Raw genomic sequence first — 23049 nt, forward strand, 5'->3', positions numbered from 1 at the left:
CTATAGACAAAATCCATATGAAGAGGAGAGCCTGCTGGTGTGGCTCAGTGGTTGAGCATCTACCTATATAAACCAGGAGGTCATGGTTTGATTCCCAGTCAGGATACATCCCTAGATCCTTAGTGGGAGGTGTGCAGGAGGCAGTTGATAATGATTCTCTCTCATCAGTGATGTTTCTATCTCCCTCTCCCTTCCTCTCTGAAATCAATAAAAATATAATTAAAAATAAATAAAAAGAGGAAGAGAGCTCTCTCTCTCTCTCTCTTTCTCTGTTCCTCTTCCCCACAACTCTTTCTCCGTCAACCATGTGAGCACAGAGCAAGAAGGCAGCCATCTGCAAGCCAGGAAGATCTGGAACCTTGATCTTGGACTTCCAGCCTCCAGAAGTCAGAGAAAGTAAATTTCTGTTGTTTGAACCACCCAGTGTGTGGTATTTTGTTATGGCAGCCCGAGCTGACTCATACACTGGGCAGCTGGACAAAAGAATCATCTTACTTCCCCTTCAGCAACATCACAGGGGAGGTTCAATTATAATTCCCACTCCACGGGGGAGGAACAGAGCCGCACAGAGGTTAACTCTCAAAAGGCTGAGCTTCAATAGAGATATGTCTAAAAGTCATTCAGGAGGGAGAGGGAGTTAATTAATCTTCCCAAACCTCAGTTTCCCTATTTGTAAAGTGAGAATAATAACAGTACATATAGAGATGATAGATAGATAGATAGATAGATAGGTGATAGATGGATAGATAGACATAGATATATAGACATATAGGTATACTACCTATATTGTAAATTGTAGTGAGGATTAAATGAGTTAATGTATGTAAAGCGTTTCGAATGGTATTCTGTTGCATAGTAACGCATCCATTGGTGTTTGTTATTGTGGTTGATGTTATTCTCCTATTCCTACATTGCCAATCACAGGTTTCCTGTCCAGCTTTGTTCATGTTCTCTCTTGTGCCTCTAATTTACCACATGACCCCTCTTCCTCTTCTTCTTCCTCTGCCTCTGTGGTCACAGCCAACTGGACCGAGGGTAGACCCCCAACCCGAAGGGTTAGCGATCAGATTGCTCTCCTATGGTTGGGAATTAGAAATGGTGGGGCCGAGTCCTTGGTGGTGCGCAGTAGCCCTGTCACCCTGTGCCCTGTGCAAACAGAAGCTAGTCAAGAGAAAGGGACGGAGAGCAGCAGAGAAGAGAGAGAGATATCAATGCCACTGAGAGAAGAGAAATGAGAGACTGGCCAGTTCTTTGAAGTAAAGATGGAAGCTTGAGACACTGGCAGTTTTTCACATCTGGTAACCCTGAGGCTTAGCTGAACTTCAGTTTCGGGCCCTTCACTTCACCTGCTGTGTCCCTATCACGGTGCCCTCCTCTGTTTCCTTGTGTGAGAGGACTTCTGTGACCAGGGACTTCTGGACCTTGGAGTAAGGGTGACTGCGTGGGTGGGCTCAAGGTGCTGCCCCCAATCTGTGCCTTTGAATCAAGCCTATCCCCCAAACCACATGGCCAAGGTGTTGGGGTAATTGTCCAGGACCCATGAGTTCTTCTAATGTCTTCACTTTTGTGTTCTCAAATTGCCCGTTTTTGATCCTCGTAGCTATGTTTCATTTTGGCCTCCACTCATCCTTTGGGATGGATCCAAGGTCTAACTTTTCTTCATTTTGTCTCCAGGATGTTTCTTGCCTTCTTGGGCTTTTCCTGCTCCCACTTGCCAGGCCCAGCTCGCCAAGATCCCAGCTCATGCTGGATCACCCACCGGCCCAGCATGGCCTCCACTCCACCCTGGACAATGAGTGGTTAGAGTTTCCTGGAGGTTTCTTTGGGGACCCAGACTATGTAATGGTGCCACTGGGTCATCCTTGCTGCCTCCTTCGTGGCTCATCATCTCAGTGCCACCGCTTGGCTGACACCTTCCTTGCTTGCTCAGCCTCACCTGCCAGACTTGCCCTGAGGGTCCCCTTCCTATCCAGCCCATAGCCTGCCCCATGCACTGCTTAGGCGAATACCTATCTTTTTAGTATGTAATCCTCTCCCCTACTAGAGACAAGTCTCCCCTCAGGACAAGGCCTCCTTCACCCACTGTACCTAACTCAGTGCCCAACGCACTCAGGTGTTTGTGGGAAGGAGGGACCCATGCCACCATGGGTGGCTGAGGAAGTGGTGAGAGCCTTGTGCAGTGGCCCCATTAACCTGTTCCCATCTTCCACTTCTCTTCTCTACCAGAACCCTGTGAGGGTTAACTTATGGACCAACTTGACTGGGCCACAGGATGCCCAGATATCTGGTTAAACATTATTTCTAGGTGTGTCTGAGGGTGTTCCTGGAAGAAATTAGCATTTGAACCAGTGAACTGTGGACTGAGTAAAAATCATCCCCCACCAAAGCAGAGGTTATCATCCAAATTGTTGAGGGACTGAATAGAAGGAAAAGGGGAGGAGGGAGGAATTCTGTCTCTCCACCTGCTGCAGGAGCTGGGACCCAGGTCTCCTGCCCTTGGCCTGGAACTTCCCCTTTGGCTCTCCTTGGTCTACAGCTTGCAGATGGCAGATCATGGAACTTCTCAGCTTCTCTCCTTTTCTCTCCATATAACTATATCTCCTATTGATTCTGCTTCTCTGGGGAACCCTGATTAATGCACACCCCTTCCCATCTCCCCTCTTCCCCCCAGAAAAGCAAGCCAGGGCACAAGGCTTGCACGAGGCCATGAAGTTACGAAGTTACTGTGCTGCCATAGACTGAATGTTTGTGTCCCCCAGAATTTGCATGTTGAAAACCTAATCCCCAATGTGAGGGGGTGATGCCTTAGGGGTGTGACTAGGGTGAAGCACCTATAAATGGGATTAGTGTTTTTATGAGCTCCCGCTACCCTCTCGCTATGTGAAGACACAGCGAAAAGATGGCTGTCTATGAACCAGGAAGTGGACTCTCACCGGTGAGTCATGGCGTCTTGATCTTGGACTTCCCTGCATCCAGAACTGAGAAATAAATTTGTTGTTTCTAAGCTCCCCAGTCTATGGTATTCTGTTGTAGCAGCCCCAACAGATTCACAGGGGACCCAACTGTCCTTTCTTTCCTGTGGATCCTGGAGAGTCAAACCCTTTGGGGCAGGCCTCTTCCGTTTTAGCTCCTCATCTTAGAGGCAAAAGAGGAAAGCAGGAGGTATCACTCAGAGGTCCAGGCCTGTCTTATTTTCCAGTCTCATTTTACCCGCAGAGCTCTAGGGCCCTGCTGCCCAATTAATAAAGCTCACCTTGTCTCCCATGAGGTCCCCGCTCTTCATGGGTAATTCCCTCAGACACCCTAGTCCCTGGTCCCAACAGGAACGCCCAGTGGAGTGCAGTGTTTCTGGAGTGAGGGCCAAGGGGTTAGACCCAGACTTGACAGTGTGACTGAACAGCTAGGGGACCCCTCGTCCACTGGCTCCCCTTCAAGGGCCATGTGAGGTGGAGCCCCTGAAGGCATCATGCTCCCCGCGGGCAGAAAAGATAGCAGACACCTCCCTCTTGGAAACACTCTTTACTGAGCCAGTAATACTAAGTTGCATGATACCATATGTAGATGGGAGAATTACATGGCAGTGGGGACGGGCAGGAGTGCAAACCAGTTGCACATCTATTCCGAGAAGGGAGGTGGCATCACGGCCACGGGCAGGGGGAGGGGCTGGTCTCTGAGTCAGGCTGGATGCTCAGGCTCTGCTGGAACACAGGCCGGGCCACTGCACAGCGAGTGGAGCCTGTGGGCGGCCTGCTCCCTGCTGGGAACTCCCCGAGCTCCTTCCTGCCAGGGTGCGCAGGAAGTTGGAGGTGGGCGAGGGGTGACGTCCAAATGAGCCTCTTGTGGGTGTTCAGGCCTGTTCCTCCTCGTTCAGTTGTGCAGCTCATACAGAGGCCATTCTGGGTCACGGTGGGGTGAGGTCAGTGGGCAGGAGGGTGCAGAGGGGAGAGCGGCTCTGTTATGGGGGTGGGGGGAGTCAGTCCTCCCCCAGCCACCAGACTGCCTACCCCAGGAATGGACAGCAGGGGGCCAGCTCTCTAGGCAGCCCAGTGACCAAGGCCTTCACCACCCATCCTCCACTTTGGCGGAATGCTGCAGTGCCCGGAGCGTCCCTGCACGGGTGAAGCTGCTGTTTCGATGTCTTCTGGAATGCTCCTGACCGGAGGAGGCCGGGATGAAGCAAGGAGTTTTCTGACATGTGGAAATCGCTGAGCTCCTGGGGGCACCGTGCGCAGGGCTGGAGAATGACAGCCACGGTGGGTTCCTCTGTCCTGGGTGAGACAGGTGGGTCCCAGGTCTGCTCCCATGGTTATGGGGAGGGTCTGCAGTTGCCAAATCCACCCTGTCCTTCCAGTTTGAACCACAATCCCCTGTAAGGGTTTCCCTGGGTCTTTTCAGCTACTGGGAGCCCCGGGAAAGTACTGGCTGGGATGGGTGTGAAGGTGCTGGGAAGACTGGAGTTGGTCACCAATTCAGAGACAGATTCAAGACCTTCCTCCCGAGGTAGCCACCTCCCTGGCTGGCTCAGTCACAGGAGAGGGAGGTCGTCTCTCTGCCCTCTCCTCTTGTCCAGCCAGGGAAACCCAGTTGGCCCCCCTGGCCAGCAGGGAAATGCATGTGTGCATGTGTACACGTGTGTGTGCGTGTACGTGTGTATGTGTGTGTGTGTGTGTATGAGGGGCTACTTTCCAGGGTACAGTCACTACTGGGGAGCCCAAAGGTGCTGGGGCCGGCCTGGGGGCAACCCCCTTCGGGATCAAAGGAGCACAATTCTCTGCATGTGAGGCTTTCTGGGGACTCACTCTGCCCTGAGCCCCCTTCCCAGCATTCTGTGAGGCAGTGTCTGGGACTGCGGACCCTCCTCAGTAGCGAATCTGGCTTCCTGGTGGGCCTGGAGGACCAGGAAGGCCAGGGGGACCCTGGATCCCTGGTTCACCCTTAGGTCCCACAGGCCCCCGCTGGCCTGGTGAACCTGTCTTCCCAGCAATCCCGGGTTTTCCCTGAGGCCCTGAGGGCCCTGGAGATCCTGGGGGCCCCTCTGGCCCCGGGGGCCCCACATCCCCTTTGGGACCTGGCTGTCCTCTTGGGCCTCCAGTTCCAAAGCTGCCCTTCGAGCCTTTGAGGCCTGGGAAACCCCGCATGCCAACCGGCCCCCTTTCTCCCACTGGTCCAATTTCCCCGGGCTGCCCTTGAGGGCCCTGGGGTCCCGGGGGCCCCAAGCTGCCAGCGTCTCCTTTTGGTCCTCTGCCACCAACGGGCCCTTTCACACCCACATCTCCCTTGAGTCCTCTTGGTCCTGGAGGGCCGGGGGCACCTAGGATTGGAGAGAAGAGGGGAGAGGTCAGTCCGTGAGGGTGAGGGGCAGGTCTCTCGAGGCGCTCTCATGAAGTAGGTGCAGGGCACCGGGCACTGTGACGCCCACGGGTTCGACAGATGCAAAGCCCAGGTCTGCCAGCTGCGGACTTCGGGAGTTCAGGCCGGTGACTTGGCTTCCCTGAGCTGACTCTACCATCTGTGAAGCAGGGATGAGATTACTCACGGATGCTGAGAGGACACGTGTTCGGTGTCCAGCATGAGGCCTGGTGCACGGTGGCCACTCCTTGTTCTACCTTCAGGCCTCGCCCATAGTTCTACACGTGCACTAGGTTGGGGACTGACAGCTGGACAGCTCTGGGAACAGGCCGTCTGTCCAAGACTGTCTGTCCTGCTCCGGCTGGCCTGGCCTTGCACACCCCCTCATGGTCTTTGCTTGCTGGACGCAGCCCCGCCACAGCCCACTCCCCAGCCCCACTCCAGGCTCTGCTCATGCCCCGTTTGGCAGCTGGGGCCAGGGATGAAGTCAGGCATTATGGAGGAGAAGGCCAAGAAAATGAGGCATGAGACACAGAGGCCTCCCAGTGTGAGTGGGCACAGCAACAGCCCAGAAAAAGGGCAACTCCTCCAGGAAGCATACCCCGACCACACCAGCCTCTCCTCTGAGCTCTCGGGGCTACCGCCTTCTGAATTGTTTACTTGGCACGTGGAAAGAGAAAGCAGCCCTTGAAGACTATCCGGTGGACCCTGCTAGACTGTGGAACCCCCGGAAGATAATGAGGGTCATGGCTCACATCCTCCATCCTGGGCCCAGAGCCTGACACATGGCGGGGAGAGCTCGGTACACACTTGAAGGTGATTCACCAAATGGCTGTGGACACCTGCTCCCACCCAGCTCTGGCCTAGGGCCTGGGCGAGGTGCCAAGAGGAAGACATGGCCCCTTCCTCAAAGCGCCCATCTAGAGCTCAGGCCAGGGCTCAGACGACCTGCCCAACCTCTGGCTGCGGGGACCTGCAAATCACCACCTCCCAGAGCTGTGCTGACCCTGCGGACACAAAGCAGCGAGTAGCCGTCACTCTGCCCGAGGCACTCAGAGCGCTGGGAGCAGAGGAAGGAGAACCATCGGGCTCCTGAGGATGGCGGGCAGTCGTGGAGGACAGCGTTAGGCCGCTGGGGCCGGGGCCCAGCGCAGGCCTGGCTTTCTGCAGCCGCCTCGGCCTGGAAGTGGTGGGAGCAGAACCCAGGCTGGCCTGGGAGATGAAGTCCAGTGCCCGCAGTCGGCTGTCTGAGAACTCTGCTGTGACATCATCCGCTTGGCAAAGAGAACCCTGCAGCTTTTGAGCTGGGGAGGAGCCAGCCCAATCCCATCATTTCACAGAGGAGGCAACGAAAGCCCAGAGAGGTGAGTGATATCCCCAGGGGTCCCTGAGTGGAAACCGGAGCCCAGGTGGCCTCTCAGAGAGAAGGGACCCTGGAAGCGGGGCGCTGGGGGCCCTCCCAGGGACTGAGGTCCAGGGTGTGTCAGGGCCCCTTCGCTGGCTGATGCCACCTGCTGCCACCCCTCCCTCCCCATGCTCTCCACCCCTGCTGTTCCCTCTTGTCTCCGTCCCGGAGTGTGTCTAAGTGGGACAAAGTGTCCTTGAATTCCGTCCTCTATTGCCATCTAAACTGGAAACTGGAACCCAGACAGAATCAGACCCCCCAGGGCCAATAAAATCTTCCAGCCGCTCCGTGCCCCCGCCTGCCATGCCACCTCCCTCACACAGCGTGGGCTCCGCTCACGTGGCCTGCCGGCAGCACAAACACAAACTGGGACTCCATCCCCAGGCTGGCTGGGGGTGGGGGTGGCATCGCCCTGGCCTGGGAGCAGCTCCAGGCAGGATGTGCCCTCTGGTCCACAGCGAGCCCCACCCCCACCCAATAAGGCGGCCAGAGCAGCACAGAACAACACGGGCACAGGGAGATGCCCGAGCAGCCGACGGCCTCCCCGAGCCTGGCAGGGCGGGCTGGGAACTGGCAAAGCCACCGCCCCGTCTTCACCCCAACTCTGCTCTTGGCCCCTGGGCCAGCTGAGGCTGGGAGTGCAGAGCCATTCCGAGGAGGCACAGCCCTAGAGGCCACGCGGGTGGACAAGTCAGAGGCCATGGAGGGACACTGGGCAAGTCCCTGCCCGTTCGAGCTCGGGTCCTCGTCTATAAAACTGAGTCTCACCCAGGGCCCCCGTGGCTCCATGAGCATCCCCGCTCCTCCGCCTGCTTCTCTGGGCTCAAGCTCGGGCTGCCCTAGGAACCGGCTCCAGGGCTTGCCCCCAGCTCCCTGGTGCTTCACGCTCTTCTTACCACCACTTCTGAGGCTCCCACTCTTGTCCCCTGGGTAAACGGTCCACAGTCCCCATCTCTAGCCTCGACTCAGGAAAAGCCTGAGAAATTGCACCTCAACAAGGACGCCCTGCCCTGCCTGGCCCTGAGTCCAGCTGGAGCCCTTGCACTCTCTCCCCCCAGTCTCCCCTATTCCTTCCCTTGTCACCATCTCCGATGGGCGTCCTCTCCTCCCTGGCCCTGACTAGTAAGGGGCAGAGTTAGGATTCAAACCCAGGCCTGAGAAGCTCTGAAACCCATGCACCTTCCTCCCCACCCCGCTGCCTGTGCTCCTCATCACACGGTGGCTGGGGCTCTTGGCCCTTCCCCTACCCGTCCTTCCCACCCCACCGTCCTCCCACTGCCAGGCCTCCTGCCGGGTGCTGCCTGGAGAAGGTGGGAGGGTTCCCACAGAGGTGGGAGGGCTCCCACAGAGGGGAGTGCAGTAACCAGAAGGACTGTCTTCCTCAGGTGAGCCAAGCCTCCGCCTGTCGGTCCCGGGTCAGCCATGAATCATGCGGTCAGAGAACAGGGCTGGCCAGGGAGGAAGTCAACAACCGTAGGTTAGTGGTTAGCACGGGGGAAGGCATGTGGACGGAGGCTGACCGAGGCGCTCTCCAGGACAGGGTGCCCTGACATAGCTGGGAGTAAGATCCTGATATCACAGAGCTAAAGGGCCAAGGACAGCGGACTGAGTGCTGCTCTGAGCAGTGGGGGACATTTCAGGCAAAGGAGGCAAGAAAAGCAGCAGTGGCCGGGCTGTGCAGCTGAGCTGGGAGGGGGGACAGAGACTCTGGAGCCCAGGGAGGCCCATAATTACTCAGGAAGCCAGAGGCTGTAATTAGGCCATCCTGGCCCATTAGGGCAGAGCCACAACTGACTGCATGTCTGGGACAAGTAGGTGGTCCGCACTGGGAACAGGGAAGGGGTGGGAGGATGAGCAGAAGTACCTAGTCTTTCAGGGCCCCAACACTGCCTGCCAGGGGATAGGGTGGTGCCTGGGCAGGAGGGGTCCAAAGTTCATCTCTCAGCCAGAGCAACAAGCAAGCTTACAAGGGTAGAGGACAGAGAGACAGAGCGGCGCCTCTTGGGGAACTGGCCTGCTGCCACGGAGGGCACAATGACCTGGAACTCGGGGGATGTGGGTTTGAGCCCAGCTCTGGTAGTAACACACTGGGTGGCTGGGTAAGGCTCTGCCCCTCTTTGGAGCTCATTCCCTAACCTTTCCCAGGCTCAGGCCACCTTTCTGTAAAATAAAGACACCAACACCTTGTCCACTGTACAAAGTTGCAGTGAGGCTAAAATGCAACCAAGTGTGCGCATGGGCTTTGTCATGGGAAAAGCTTCATCTCTCGTGTGTTCTTAGGTCGAATGCAACAAAGATACAAACTACTAGAAGATGAACCAAAAGAATTACCTACTAATGCCTCGATGGAACATTGTGATCCAGAGGTCACATGGACACGTAAGTTAGAGGAATACTGTGGGAAGATTTCAGTTACCAAGGAAATATTCAATAACTGGCTTTGTTGCAAAAATATGACAAAGATAAGCAAAACCTACTCTCCCAGGAGCCCCCAAACCACCAATCTAGATTAAAGAAAAAATGATCCCTAGTAGCAATAGAAATGCTCAATGCTACAAAATGAAGGCACCACAAGTTCGAGACTAAATAGATAAAGAGAACCAGAGAACCAGAGAGGTTAGTTCTAAGTCTGAGCTCTGAGGAGAGAACAGAGCTGTCTGGGATAGTGGGGGCCTCCCTCCTTCCTCCAGAGGCTCCCTGGGTGATTGGTCCAGATATTTGGCCCACCTGCCAACTACATGTTCTGGGACTACCAGATCTCCCTGATTACATAGTCTATTCTCTAGAGCTAAGAGCTGCTAGATTTTTAGGTTGAACAGCCTTCCCACAAAGACACACACTTCCTGGGGAAGGGTCCAGGGAATCTGGTTGTAGCCATACAAATTCCTGTGAAAAAGAGACCTGATTATGCCGTAGCCAGTCTTTCTCAGTGGTTAGAGCATCAGCTGGAGGACTGAAGGGTCCTGAGTTCGATTCCGGTCAAGGGCATGTACCTCAACCCCCGGTCCTGGTTGGGGCAGGTGCGGGAGGCAACCAGCCGATGTATCTCTCTCACATAAGATGTCTCTCCCTCTCCCTTCCACTCTCTTTAAAAATTAATGGGAAAACTATCCTCGGTGTGGATTAACTTCAACAACAACAAAAGAATCCTGATTGGGAGTCTTTGGAACCATTTTCTAGGGGGAAAAATTGTTGGCAATATTGCTGTGAAGGACTAGAATGAAAAAGTAATGGTATTTGTTAAGGGTTGACTTGTGTGTCCCCTCACAATTCATATGCTGAAGTACTAACCCCCAGTACCTGGGAACATGACCTTACTTGGAACTAGGGTCTTTGGAGATAATTATGTTTGAATGTGGTCATTAGGGTGGCCCCAAACAAGTATCCTATATAATAAAAGCCTAATATGCTAAGTGTCTGACCATTCATTCAATTATTCAACCAGTCGCTATGATGCACACTGACCACCAGGGGCAGATGCTCTGACTGGTAGGTTAGCTTGCTGCTGGGGTCCAGCTGATCAGGACTGGGCAAGATGGGCTGGACACGCCCTGGACAAATCTTGTGGTCCCTCTCTGGCCACCTAGATGAGATGGCCCTGATCAGGGACTGAGTGAGATGGGCTGGACATGCCCTTGAGCCCTCCCATAGTCCCTTCCATAGTCCCTCCTGGCCAAGGTGGAGTCCTGGATTGTGAGAAGGTGCAGGCCAGACCAAGGGATCCCACCAGTGCATGTGCACAGGAGGACCTGCAGTCACTGAATTCAGAAATCTAAGTGCAGTGGGGGTAACTGGATCCCATCTCAGGGTGGCAGCAGCCTGGTGGAGACGCCCACCACCAGAAGCAAGGTGGGTGTGGGTACTGAATGGACAGAGAGTCAAAGCAGCAATTACAATAGTCCTACATGCACAGAACCATGGCGTTAGCTTGCTGATCATGGTGTTCCTGGAAGTGAGATAGGCAGGAAGCCTACTAAAGCTTTACTTACTCTGTATAAACAGAAAGTTCTAGGTCCAGTGAATAAAGTCTAATCTGAATCATAAAAACAGAGAGTTGTGGCCCCTCAATCAGTTCTCAGACTTGAGCCAGTTTACAGCCCAGCGCCCCTTGAATGAAGGGAAGGCTGGGTCCCCCAATGGGGGCCTCCCGTGCACTACCAAATGTTTATATGCAAATCTTTCTCTCAGCCTTCCCCAAAGGGACCATAGCCTTTTGCCAGGGTAACTGCACTGGGGAAAAGGAGATAATCAGGCCTTTGGAGGAATACTGCCCACTGGTTCTGACCTGACAGATTCCAGAGGACCCAAGGGACCCAGTGTCCCTGTGTCCCACCAGTCAGAGAAGGGGCTTGTGGAGGTCAGGTGAGCAAGTCCATCTCACCATGGGCCCAGGGAATCCCCAAATCCATCCCATGGTTGCTCCCCAGTTCTGGGTTGTATAATTATGCTAGATGCACTGAGCAGCTGGCAGCATCCCCACACTGGTCCCTGGCCTGGGAGTGAGGGATATTATGTGGGAAAGGCCAAGTGGAAGCCACCAGAACTGCCCCTACCTGGAAAATAGTGAACCAAAGTAACACCACGCTCCTGGAAGGATTGCAGAGATGAGTGCCGCCATCAGGGCCTACGGGACGCAGGGGTAGTGATGCCCCCATCCCCCATCCATCCTTCCTCTCTGGCCTGGGCAGAGAGTGCTAGGTCTCTGAGAAGACAGAGGATTATTGTAAACTTGACGAGGCGGAAACTCCCATTGCTGCTGCTGTTCCACATGTGGTTTCATTGCTTGAGAAAATTAACACATCCCCTGGGATGCAAATACTGATTTAACAAATGCTTTTCTTGGTCCATCCCTGTCCATAGGCCCACCCGAAGCAGTTTGCTCTCTGCTGGTAAGGCCAGCATCACCTACTTCACTGTCCCCCACTTCACTACCTCAGAGGAATGTCAGCTCTCCGGCCTATGTCATAACTTAGTCACCCACCCTGGGGAGGTCCTAGGCCCACTTCACAGCATCTTCTTCTCCTTTCTCTTCCACAAGATACCACCCCGGCCCATTACACTGATGACATTATGCTGACTGCACCTAGTGAGCAAGTGAATAGGAGCTCACGCTTTGTTTCAGCTCCACGTCTAAGATATTTGTGTGTCAAGGGGTGGGAAACAAAGCTGACCAATTTTCGGTCCTTCCACGTTGTTGGAATTTCTAGGGGTCTCGTGGATGGGCATGTTCCGACATCTCTCAAAGGGGAAGGATAAATGGTTGCATCTGGGCTCTCCTGCAATCAAAGAGGAGGCACCACCCCTACTGGTTTCAGAGGCAACAGAGTCCTCATTTGGTTGCGCTGCTCCATCCTGTGTAGTGAGCGCCCCAAAAAGCTGCTCGTTTTGAGCGGGACCCAGAACAAGAGAAGGCTCTGCAACAGGTCCAGAGTACCATACGAGCCGCTCGCCACTCAGGCCATGGGATCCAGCAGGCCCAATGGTGCTTGAAGTGGCAGGAGCAGAAAGGGATGCTTTTTGGAGTCGCTGGCAGGTCCCTACAAGTCAATTGCAGCGCAGGCCCTTAAGATTTGGGTACAAAGCCCTGCAGATAACGAATCTCCTTTTGAGAACTAGTTCTTGGCCTGCTACGGGGCCTGAGTAGAGACTGCATGCTTAGCCATGGGCCATCAAGTTACCATGCGATCTGAGCTGGCCATCATGGACTGGTTGTTATCTGACGCACCAGGCCATGAAGTTGGGCATGTAGAGCTGCACTCCACCTTGTCAAATGGACAAGGTATACAGGTGAAGTTGTATGAAGTGGCCCAAATGCCCATGGTCCCCACTCCTGTGACACTGCCTTCTCACTGGGGTGTCATGGGGAGTGCCCTACAATCAGCAGGCAGAGAAGAACACTCCTAGGGCCAGGTCTGCATAATATGCAGGCATCACAGTGCACCGCCGTAGCACCGCAGCCCTGCTCTGCAACAGCTCTGAAGGACACGGTGAAGGGAAAGCCTCCCAGTGGGCAGGATTTCTGTGCTCTGTTTGCTTGGAAGGAGAAATGGTCAGACAGGCCCTTGAATCACGTCATTCAATGTCATTTCATTCAATGTCATTTCGTTATCATGTTGATGAGAAGAAAAAAGTCAGTTCAGGCCAGGGCCACTGTCTGAGTGGAGTTTGCACATTCTGGCTGAGTTTGCATGGATTTTCTCTGGGGACGCCGGTTTCCTCCCACATCCTAAAGATGGTAGGTGGTAGGCGTTTCTACACTGTCCCAGTCTGTGAGAGTGTGGATGTCTGAGTGGCCCTGCTATGGAAGGGTGTCTCGTCCGAGTGGGGTCCTATCTTGCTCCCTGACCTTCTGGGAGTGGCTCCGGCCAGCTGTCATTCTGAACTAGAATAAGCAGGTTGGAAAATCACTTTCTTACTTGTTTTTATTCATCTTGCTCAAATGTAGGTATAGCTCACATTTATTTCAACGTTTACCATTAGAAGTATTTGGGTCTTTATTTAGAAGTTTTGGTAATATTTTTGTGATCAGAAATATGCTGTGGGAATTTAACTCTTGCTTGTATCAATTACCGTAGGGTAAAATTAGTTTTGTTACATGTCGTTTTGCTTAAGTCAGAGTTTCCAAGAACTTATCCATAACAGGGAGTGAGGACTAACTATATACCAGGTCACAGGCTGTGGCCAGTGATTTGGCGGGATGGTCAGGGCCTTGGAGGGAACACAATCGGAAAACTGGTTGAAATCAAATTTGGGGAAGAGGCGTTGAATAGTCCTCTCTGAATGGGCAAAACATGTGAAGATTTGTGTCCTCTGTGAATGCTCAGCAGACGGGACCTCAGCCCAGGAGGTTGTAATAAGCAAGTGGATAGAGGGTTGACTATGGATTCCAGTCAGCCTCTTCCCCCAGCCCCTGTCATCACCCAATGGGCTCTTGAACAAAGTGGCCATGGGGACAGGGTTGGAGGTTATTTATGGTTTTAGCAACATGGATTTCCAGTCACCGAGGCTGATCCTGGTTACAGCCACAGCTGAGAGCCCAACTTGTCGACAGAAGAGACCAACAGCGAGTCCCTGATATGGCATCTTCCCCAGGGGATCGGCCAGCTACCTGGTGGCAGGTTGGTTACACTGGATCACTTCCATCACGCAAGGGGCAATGTTTTGTTCTTACTGCAAGAGACACTTACTCTGGATGAAGATACATCTTCCTTGCATGCAATGCTTCTGCCAAAACTGCCACCCATGCCCTTACCCCCCACCCCGGTATTGGCACAGCATTGCTTCTGATCTAGAAACTCACTTCACAGCAATTGGAGTGTGGCACTGGGCCCAAGACCACGGAACTCACGGGTGTGCGTGTTTCCTACCATCTTGAAGCAGGTGGCTTGTTGGATGGATGGAATGGCTTTTTAAAAATATGTTTTTATTGATTTCAGAGAGGAAGGGAGAAGGAGAGAGAGATAAAAACATTAATGAAGAGAGAGAATCATTGATCAGCTGCCTACTGCAGGCCTGACACTGGGGATCAAGCCCACAGCCACTGAACCAGTGAACTGTGACCTTTCGGTTCATAGGTCAACCCTCAACCACTGGGCGATGCTGGCCTGGTGATGGAATGGCCTTTTGAAGACTCAGTTACAGTGCCAGTTAGCGGGCAAACACTTTCAGGGCTGTGCTCTGTCAGTGTCCCATACGTGGTGCTGCTCCTCTGACAGCCAGGAGTCACAGCTCCAGGGGTCAGGGATGGACATGGGAGTGGCACCACTCACCGTTATCCTTAGTGACCCAGTAGCAAAACTTTTGCTGCTTGCTCCTACAACCTTACGCTCTGCTGGCTTAGAGATCTTAGTTGCAAAGGAAGGAATGTTTCTGTCAAGAGATACAACGTAATTCCATTGAACAGGAAGTTAAGACTGCTGCCCAGACACGCTGGGCACCTCATGCCTCTGAATGAACAGGTAAAGAAGTCACTGTGCTGACTGGGGTGACTGATCCTGACTACCAGGGAGGAATTGGACTACTACTTCACAATGGAGGAGTATGTGTGGAACACAGGAGACACTTAGCATTCCCATGCCTTGTGAGGAAGGTCTATGGAAAACTACAACCACCCAATCCAGGCAGGACTACTAGAGGGCCTTTGAGAGTGAAGATTTGTTCACCATCAGGTAAAGAATCGCAAGCAGCCAAGCTGTTTGCTGGAGGGCAAAGGGAATGTGAAATTCGTAGTGGAAAAAGGTAGTTATTAATACCAGCTATGTGACCAGGTGAAGAAATGAGGAATGTAATTGTCAACAGTATTTTCCCCTTATTGTGTTACTAATATCTATAATAATAAAAGTGTAATATGCTAATTAGACCAGACAGCCAGACAACCTTCCGGACGTCCTTCTGGATGACCTTCCAGATGAAGCCGGGGCTGCGAGGGCCAAGACCCTTGCACGAATTTCGTGCATTGGGCCTCTAGTATATAAATATGTAACATATATCTTTCTTTCTTCTCTCTCTTATCCCCTAATCATGTAACATAAGATACAAAATTTATTGACTTTATATCACAGTATTTAAATATTGTTAAGTTTATATCATAGTATTTAAATTATGAGATATCAAAGAGAAGAATAAACATCACTGAAGGCCTTAGTCTCCTCTTCCCGGGAAGGGTTAGTGAGGTTTTGGTTGTACACAGGATAGGAGCATCATGTACGTCAGGTAAAATGATGACTTTGTTATGTCTCCATTTGAGGATTAAGTATGATTTAAGGAAATGTGTATGAGTGCCAAGTTGGAAAGAGGTGGACTTGTGATGGTTAATTTTATGTGTGAATTTGACTGAGCCACGGGATAGACAGATTTTTGGACAAACACTATTCTGGGTGTATCTGTAGGGGTAAACTACAACCACCCAATCCAGGCAGGACTACTACACAGATTTTTGGACAAACACTATTCTGGGAGTATCTGTAGGGGTATTTATGGATGACATGGACACTTAAATCTATATTGAGTGACGCAGATTGCCCTCCCCAATGTGCAGATTGCCCTATATTGAGTGACGCAGATTGCCCTCCCCAATGTGACCGGGCCTCGTCCACTCAGCTGAAGGTCTGAATAGAACAAAAGGCTGATCCTCCCCCAAGTGAGAGAATTCTCCTGCCTGACCTGAAGGTCTTGAAACTGACACATCATCCCTTCCTGGTTCTGCAGCAACTTCCAGTCTTTGGATATGAACCAGGACAACACCTCTGTAGATTTTGGACTTACCACCCTCCATAACTATATAAGCCAATTCCCCCCCACCCCCCCAATTATGTTTCTCTGGAGAACTTTGAGGAATGCAGGGGTGAAATAGGAGAAGACAGCATCAGAAGGGTGGGCATCTGAAGGGCAGATAGTTGAGAGCACTGATGAGAGGGTGGGAAGGCAGAAAACAAGAGGAGATGGTTTTCAAAAGACGAGGCCTGCCTATTTCTCTTTGTGGTGCAGTTAAACAAACCCATATAAATGTATAACAGGCAAAGTTAGGAGCCACAACACCTTTAAAAAGAGGTGGCAAGTGCGCTAAAACTGCCAGCTGCCCTCGGCATTTGCTACAGGATTGTATTAGCCCACTAGGATTTTTGCCTGAAACCAGGTGCTCCTGAGTCTAGCAAGATGACCACAGCCCTCTGGGAGCGGTGCAGCAGCCTGGCCCAGATCTCACGCTCACCTCGTACAATGGTGACGTTGCGAAGGATTTCTCCGTGCTGTGTGTCCACGGCCTTCATCTCCTCCACGATCATGGACAGGTTGCGGACGTTGAAGTCCAGGCGGGCGCTGAGCAGGCCGAAGCGCTCCCGGAGCAGGTCCGTGGTGCCGAGCATGAGGGAGACGGACTTGTTCAGGTAGTAGAGCTCCTCCGCGTGGGTGTGGAAGCCCAGCGTGCAGGACAGCCGCACATCGTCCAGGTACTTGAGCATGCTGTGCACGTGGCTGTCGGTGGCATTGATGTTGGTAAAGATGGTGCCGATCTCGATCTCGTGAGAGGCCATGCGTCCTTCCAGCGTCTCGAACCTCTCCACCGTGCGGTTCTGAGCATAGCGCGTGTGGTACTGCAGGTCGTGCATGTTCTCTTCATGGTCGTCCAGGAAAGACGAGATGTTATCCAGCTGCAGCTGCAAGCCCATGACCTGCATCACCAGGTCATGCATGCTCTCGGAATTCTGGATGATGCGCTGTGAAGAGGCCCCCAGGGTGGCTTGGATGTTCTTGACCGCTTCTCCGGTCTTGGTCGAGGTGGTGCGCAGGCTGCTGAAGAGCCGGGTGTAGTTCTGCCAGTCGGTGACGATCTTCTGGAGGGTCAGGGTTTCCTCGTCCGTCTTCCGGCGGATCCCGTGGACCCATTCTGAAGTCTGCGCCACGGTGAAGTTGATCTGGTGCACGGCAGCCCGGACGTCGTAGCACTCCTGGGCCAGGTCCTTCAGAGAGAGGTCCAGGCCGGCCGTGGTGGCCTGCCAGCCTCGCACCTGAGTCAGGAAGAGCCCCAGAGATTGGTTGAGCTGGTGGATGGAGAAGGAACAGTTGCCCATCTCCTGGGAGATTTGACTGCTGGTGGTGGAGAGCAGCTCATGGGTCTGAGAGGCCTGGTCCAGCTGGACCTCCTGGGCCAGAAGCATCTTCTGAATTCCCTCCAGCTCCTCCTGCAGCTTTCTGATCTCCTGCCCCAGCTGCCCGGCCTCGTGGCAGAAAGAGCAGTTGTTTGGGGCCTTCGGATCTTCAGGAGAGAGAGAGAACATTTCAGTTGCCGAAGGATCATGGGACAAAGGTTACTTCTTTAAATAAAATACTGCAGAGCATAATGAATTGGCAAGTGGCTGTCCAGTGCCTCTTCCTTTCCTAAGTCATTCTCTGAAACCCATTTTGGAAGAGCCTGGCCATCTCTATGAGACCTTACTTGTATCAAACCTCTTTCCTATGACCTGAAATGTAGTATTTAGGTACTTAGGCTTTAGATCTAAATCTCCATCTTGCCACCAAATGCTGGAGAATATATCTTTCTAGCTTTCCTGAGGTTGCCAAGCACCTCCCATTGACATTTTATTTTAAAATTTCTCCAAATATTTTCAGATCTATTATCTCATTTATTCCTCTCACAATAAACTTGAGGAGACGGTGCAAAATTTTTTCTCCTGTAACTGATGAGAAATGAGGCACAGAGAAGTGGCTTGACAAAATATCACTCACTGATCAAGACAGTGGCAGAGCAGGACTTTCTCTCTCCATGACCAGACCACCTCTAACCCCTTCCATGATGGCTCCTTCTGGCTCATTGTCAGCGTGAGAAGGTCCCTTGTTAAAGCAGGAGATCAAGAGCATCATGAGCCCTACCTGGTTTGGCTCAGTGGATAGAGTCTCAGCCTGTGGACCAAAGGGTCCCAGGTTCGACTCCTGCCAAGGGCATGTACCTTGGTTGCAGGCTCCTCCCCAGCCTGGTCAGGGCTTGTGCAGGAGGCAACCAATCGATGTGTTTCTCTCACATCGATGTTTCTCTCTGTCTTTCCCTCTCTCTTCCACTCTCCATAAAAAATCAGTGGGAAAAAAATATCCTCGAGTGAGGATTAACAAAACAAAACAAAAAAGAGTATCATGAATCAGGCACACTTAAGTAGTGATGAGGAAAGGGCTGACTTACCAAAAGGCTTTAGAAAGTCTTAAAAATAACTTCAGATGCATGAGGGTATTAGGGAAATGAATTGTCTTTCGCTTCCTTCCCTACCACACGCAGAATCTCCAGCCCTGCGGAGCAGCCCTCCTGCAATGGTGGTTCTCCAGCTGGACAGGGAGCAGGCAGCCATGGCTGTCCTCCCTCCTCCCTTAGGCCTAAGTTGGTGACGGCTGCCCTGCTCCAGGCACCAAAACACAGAGGCACATGGTGGGGGTTGGGGGGGGTGACCATCACCCTACCCCAGGTACCATTCGTTTTCTATAATAGTCAGCACATCTGGACACTGGACACTTACCAAGGCCCTGGAGGTTTTCCTGCATAGACACAAGCTTCTTGTCATAAGTGGCTTGGGCCAGGGAGATGTCTTCGGAGAGAGAGTCTACTTTCCTGAAAACTGTAGGGCAAATACAGGTGAGACACTGGGGCAGGATGTTGCCTCAGAGAAAGGCGTTTTTATCAGCCCTTCTTCTATGGGCTTCCCAGGGGCAGAGAGGGAAAATGCTTCCTATGACCAGAGTTTGTCATGCATCTCTTAAAAATACATATCTAGGTAACTATTCCTACCTATAGACATATATCTGTTTTTATCTCTCCTTTAAGTTTATATGTTTATGTGTACATATACCTGGCTGTATATGTATGTCTTAAATGTATGTACATATTATAATGTGTAATATACATAATTACACATATGTGTAAAAAAATATATATATATATATATGCTTCTAGTCCCAGATTTGCCTCAAATGTGTTGGGTGACTTTGGGCAAGTTGATTAATCTTTCTGGAGCTCAATTGGATCATCTGTAAAAAGAAAACCTGAAGCTAAATGACTTCTAAGGTTGTTATCAGCTCTAAAATGCTGATTCCAAATGCTTGGGAGCCATGGGCTTTGATTAACACTGTGTAGGTCAGAGCTGTCGAGATTTAATTGGTAACAGTGAGAGGCCCTGGGTCCTTTGATTGTGTGTGTGTGTGTGTGTGCGATGCACCCTGGGATGGAAGGGCGTGCAGGGTGGGTTCCCTCAACGCACCCTGAGCGGCCGGGATAGGCTCTGGCCACCCACAGCCCTGGACTGGAATCACTGGGTTGGAAAATAATTTTATTTGACCTTATTCATCTTTCCTAAATGTATGTATGGCTCACATTTATTTGAATATTTAATAGTAGAAGTGTTTTGGGTCTTTATTTAGAAGTTTGATGATACTTTTGTGACCAGAAATATAGTGTAGGAACTTAACTCTTGTTTATATCAGTTATCTATGGCAAAACTGGTTTCCATATATGTCATTTCGCTTAAAGCCACGGTTTCCAAGAACCTATTGATGATGCTGAGTGAGGACTTACTATCTCTAACCAGGGTCGGAACCAGACAGCCCCCTGTTCAGGGCCAGATGTGTGCAGGGCACAGCACCTAGCGTGAGGCACCCTCTGCACCCCACTGGTCTCTTCCGAGTCCCAGCCTTGTCTCTAATGTCTAGCCCAGGGGTGGGCAAACTTTTTGACTCGAGGGCCACAATGGGTTCTTAAACTGCGCTGGAGGGCCGGAACAAAAGCATGGATGGAGTGTTTGTGTGAACTAATATAAATTCAAAGTAAACATCATTACATAAAAGGGTACAGTCTTTTTTTTCAGTAGTTTTATTCATTTCAAACGGGCCGGATCCGGCCCGCGGGCCGTAGTTTACCCACTAGTCCATTAGGGCAAACACACGTACTGTTTCCTTAGGAAAGAAGTCTGGATTTTTAAAATCCGAAGGCAGTTGCAGTGAGAAGCCATCCCATGTGTTTCCAGCAGTTTACCATAAACCGGTAGTACCCAGAAGGCGGAAGTTACCTGAGTCTAGCTGTATGCCTCACCTGGGTCAGCTACCACGCACAGAAACCACAGTGTGCCAGGGACCCACGACCTCCGGGTCCCTGGGCTGTGCCTGCGGGACTCTGATGGAGTAAGTCTGGGTGAGACCCAGGAATCTGCACTCCCACAAATACCGCGGTGACCTCGAGGCGGGTAGGCATCCAGCCTCACTTTGAGAAACAGTCACAAAGACCACGGAAGGGGCTTGGAAATCACCCGATCCAGTGACCTCAACTACGGATGTTTGGCAGGCTCATCTGGAAAGCTTAAATATATGAACTAATTACATTACTGGGGTGGGGCCTAGGCATCAATATTTTTTTTAAAGCTCCCAGCGATTCTCACATGGGGCTAACACTGGGAATCACGGATCTCGTCCTAGCCTCTCATGTTATCTCTCGGAAAACGGAGGTGCCGAGAGGGGAAGGGCCTTGCTCCAGATCACACAGCCCATCGCTGACCAGAAAGCACGAGCCCGTCTTTGTGGTTTGAACCAGGCACGGAGACCCCCTGGCTCTGGGCCCTGCCGCAGGGGTCTGCTGGTCTGTGTAGGGAGTTTGGCTGCTGGAGCCCTGATCAGAAATCCCCTGCAGCCTGGGAGGGTGGAGGGGCGGGGGGAGCCCGGGACTCCCCGGATGCTGCTGGGAGTCTGCACTCACCCAGAGAGGCCAGCACGACCACGGCCACCAAGAGCAGAGCCAGGAAGAGGTAAAGAATCCGCACAGACGTATGCAAAGACAGGTTCTTCTGGCAGCGGCTGCAGCGGGGTCCCGGCCGGCCTGTCGGGGCACAAAAGAAGGCCAGTGGCTGAGGCTGCAGCTGAAAGGTGAGCTCCCGGTCCCTGCCCTGGCTGGTTTCCTCTCATTTCATTCCACGTTCTAGATCCTCATTCTTTACCATCTCACCGCCTTCTCTCTAGGCCCCAGAGGTTTCAGGAATCGAAGAGACCAGAGCCAGGGTCTTCACAGCACACCCAGCACTTCTGTCATTCTATGGCCTCATCATGCAGCCTGGCCGTGGGCAAACACGTCTTCCCATACGTTAGCCCTACCGCGCATCCACAGCCTGCGGCAGCCAGCACACGGCTCACCACTGCGTGACCTACCGTCCCGGTTTGCCTGGGACTTCCCTGGTTTCAGCACCAACAGCCTGAACATCACGGGAACTCCGCGATAGGGGGTGCACCGGGATGGTTTGCCAAGACTGAAAGTCACACCCCCTGGGCAACCCTCTCAGTCCCAGGCAAACCAGAAGGTCGATCGCCAGTCCCCAAACTTCAAGAGTAAATGCCCTAACCGGTTTGGCTCAGTGGATAGAGCGTCGACCTGTGGACTCAAGGGTCCCAGGTTCGATTCCAGTCAAAGGCATGTACCTTGGTTGTGGGCACACCCCCCGTGGGGAGTGTGCAGGAGGCAGCTGATCGATGTTTCTCTCTCATCAATGTTTCTAACTCTCTATCCTTCTCCCTTCCTCTCTGTAAAAAATCAATAAAATATAATTAAAAAAAGAGTAACCAGCAATTCTTAGGGAAACCAAATGAATTCTTCTAGTCTACCAGGTGGTCCCTAGTACAGAGGAAGGAGAGGACCAGGTATGCCTGGCCACACTGGCAGGTGGCTAATGCTCAGGGAGAAGGCAGGGATGTCCCAGCTGTGAAATCTCTAGGGTTCGTTCCATTTCGGCTGCACGTTAGAAATACCAGGAATGTTTAAAAATTCCCGATGCCTCGTTCACACTCCAGACCAAAAGGCATCCGCGTTTCTGAGGGCCACCCTCAGGCATCCCTGAGTGGTTACAAGGTACACACAGCCAAGGTGGAGAAGGGCTGCTCCAATCTATGCTGAAACCCACCAAGGAGAGCTCGTTAACAACTCAGAGGAGCCGAATGCTACGCTGGGTCCTGTGGGCCTGAGGACAGGCTACGTGGCTGGCAGGGGATACGACGGGGACAGTTCTGTGCCCGCTGAGAGGCAGGCCCTGGGGAAATGGCAGAGGTCCCCGACAGGTCTCACGGGGGAGGCCCTGGAGGCAGGTGGCACTTGTGTCAAACTCCGTGCTACTCTGCCTTTTTACCGCTGAGGAAGCAGAGGGGAGAAGGACAGCCAGGGTTTTGGAGCCATGGAGAGAGGTGAGTGACCAGCCTGGGGCTGGGAGCAAGGAGCACAGAGAAGAGGTCAGGGGGCAGCACCGCCCCCCCCCGCCCCCCCGCCAGCCCTTACCATCCTGTGTGCAGGGGAAGGACGGCATGTCCTCATCACCAGCCAGCTCCTCTTCTGAAACACACAGCGCATCTCCGTCGCCGCCAGCCGACCTCACTGTGATGAGCCAAGTGCAGTCAGATGCCAGGCGGGGACCCTGAGCCACACCCACCCCTTTCCATATGCCCCACTCATTACCAATCCCCAGCCCCTGTCCAACCCTCCCCACACACACGCCTGGGTCCAAGTTGGCCCCTTGAGCTCCAGGTGACCTGACGGTAAGCAGAGAAAACAGGGCTAAAGGTAAGAACTGAGTGGCTGAGAAACTGGGATGTCCCCACACATCCAAGTAAAGAGACTCCGTGACCTCCCACAAGGTGGAAAGGACACACGGGCCAGTTCAGCTTCCTACACTGTATGCACCTTGCTCAGCCCCCTCTCAGTGAAGTGAAAAGAATTCAGAGCCAGTTACTTGATCTGGCTCAGCGTCCTTTCATCCTGAACACATGGTGACTGAAACAGGTGCATTCCCCCC

The 23049-nt window shown here is 52.6% G+C and overlaps 1 protein-coding gene across 4 annotated transcripts in view; it reads right to left on the reverse strand.

The window, feature by feature from the left end:
- Positions 1 to 3502: 3502 nt before the first annotated feature.
- The window catches only part of SCARA3 (scavenger receptor class A member 3), a 37461-nt gene continuing 17914 nt past the window's right edge, over positions 3503 to 23049 (reverse strand). For 2 of the 4 annotated variants that reach the window (XM_006764758.2, XM_006764759.2), the window contains exons 2-6: positions 22536 to 22631; positions 20976 to 21095; positions 18754 to 18852; positions 16464 to 17507; positions 3503 to 5311 (exon numbers count right to left, since the gene is read on the reverse strand). In XM_006764758.2, the coding sequence (XP_006764821.1) occupies positions 4860 to 5311; positions 16464 to 17507; positions 18754 to 18852; positions 20976 to 21095; positions 22536 to 22631 (1811 nt within the window). In that variant the 3' untranslated portion in view covers positions 3503 to 4859. The remainder of the gene's footprint in view (positions 5312 to 16463; positions 17508 to 18753; positions 18853 to 20975; positions 21096 to 22535; positions 22632 to 23049) is intronic. The other 2 variants (XM_006764760.2, XM_015564606.1) reach the window with 2 other exon arrangements.

This window comes from Myotis davidii, unplaced genomic scaffold, assembly GCF_000327345.1.
Source record: "Myotis davidii unplaced genomic scaffold, ASM32734v1 scaffold198, whole genome shotgun sequence".
NCBI classification, from domain to species: Eukaryota; Metazoa; Chordata; class Mammalia; order Chiroptera; family Vespertilionidae; genus Myotis; species Myotis davidii.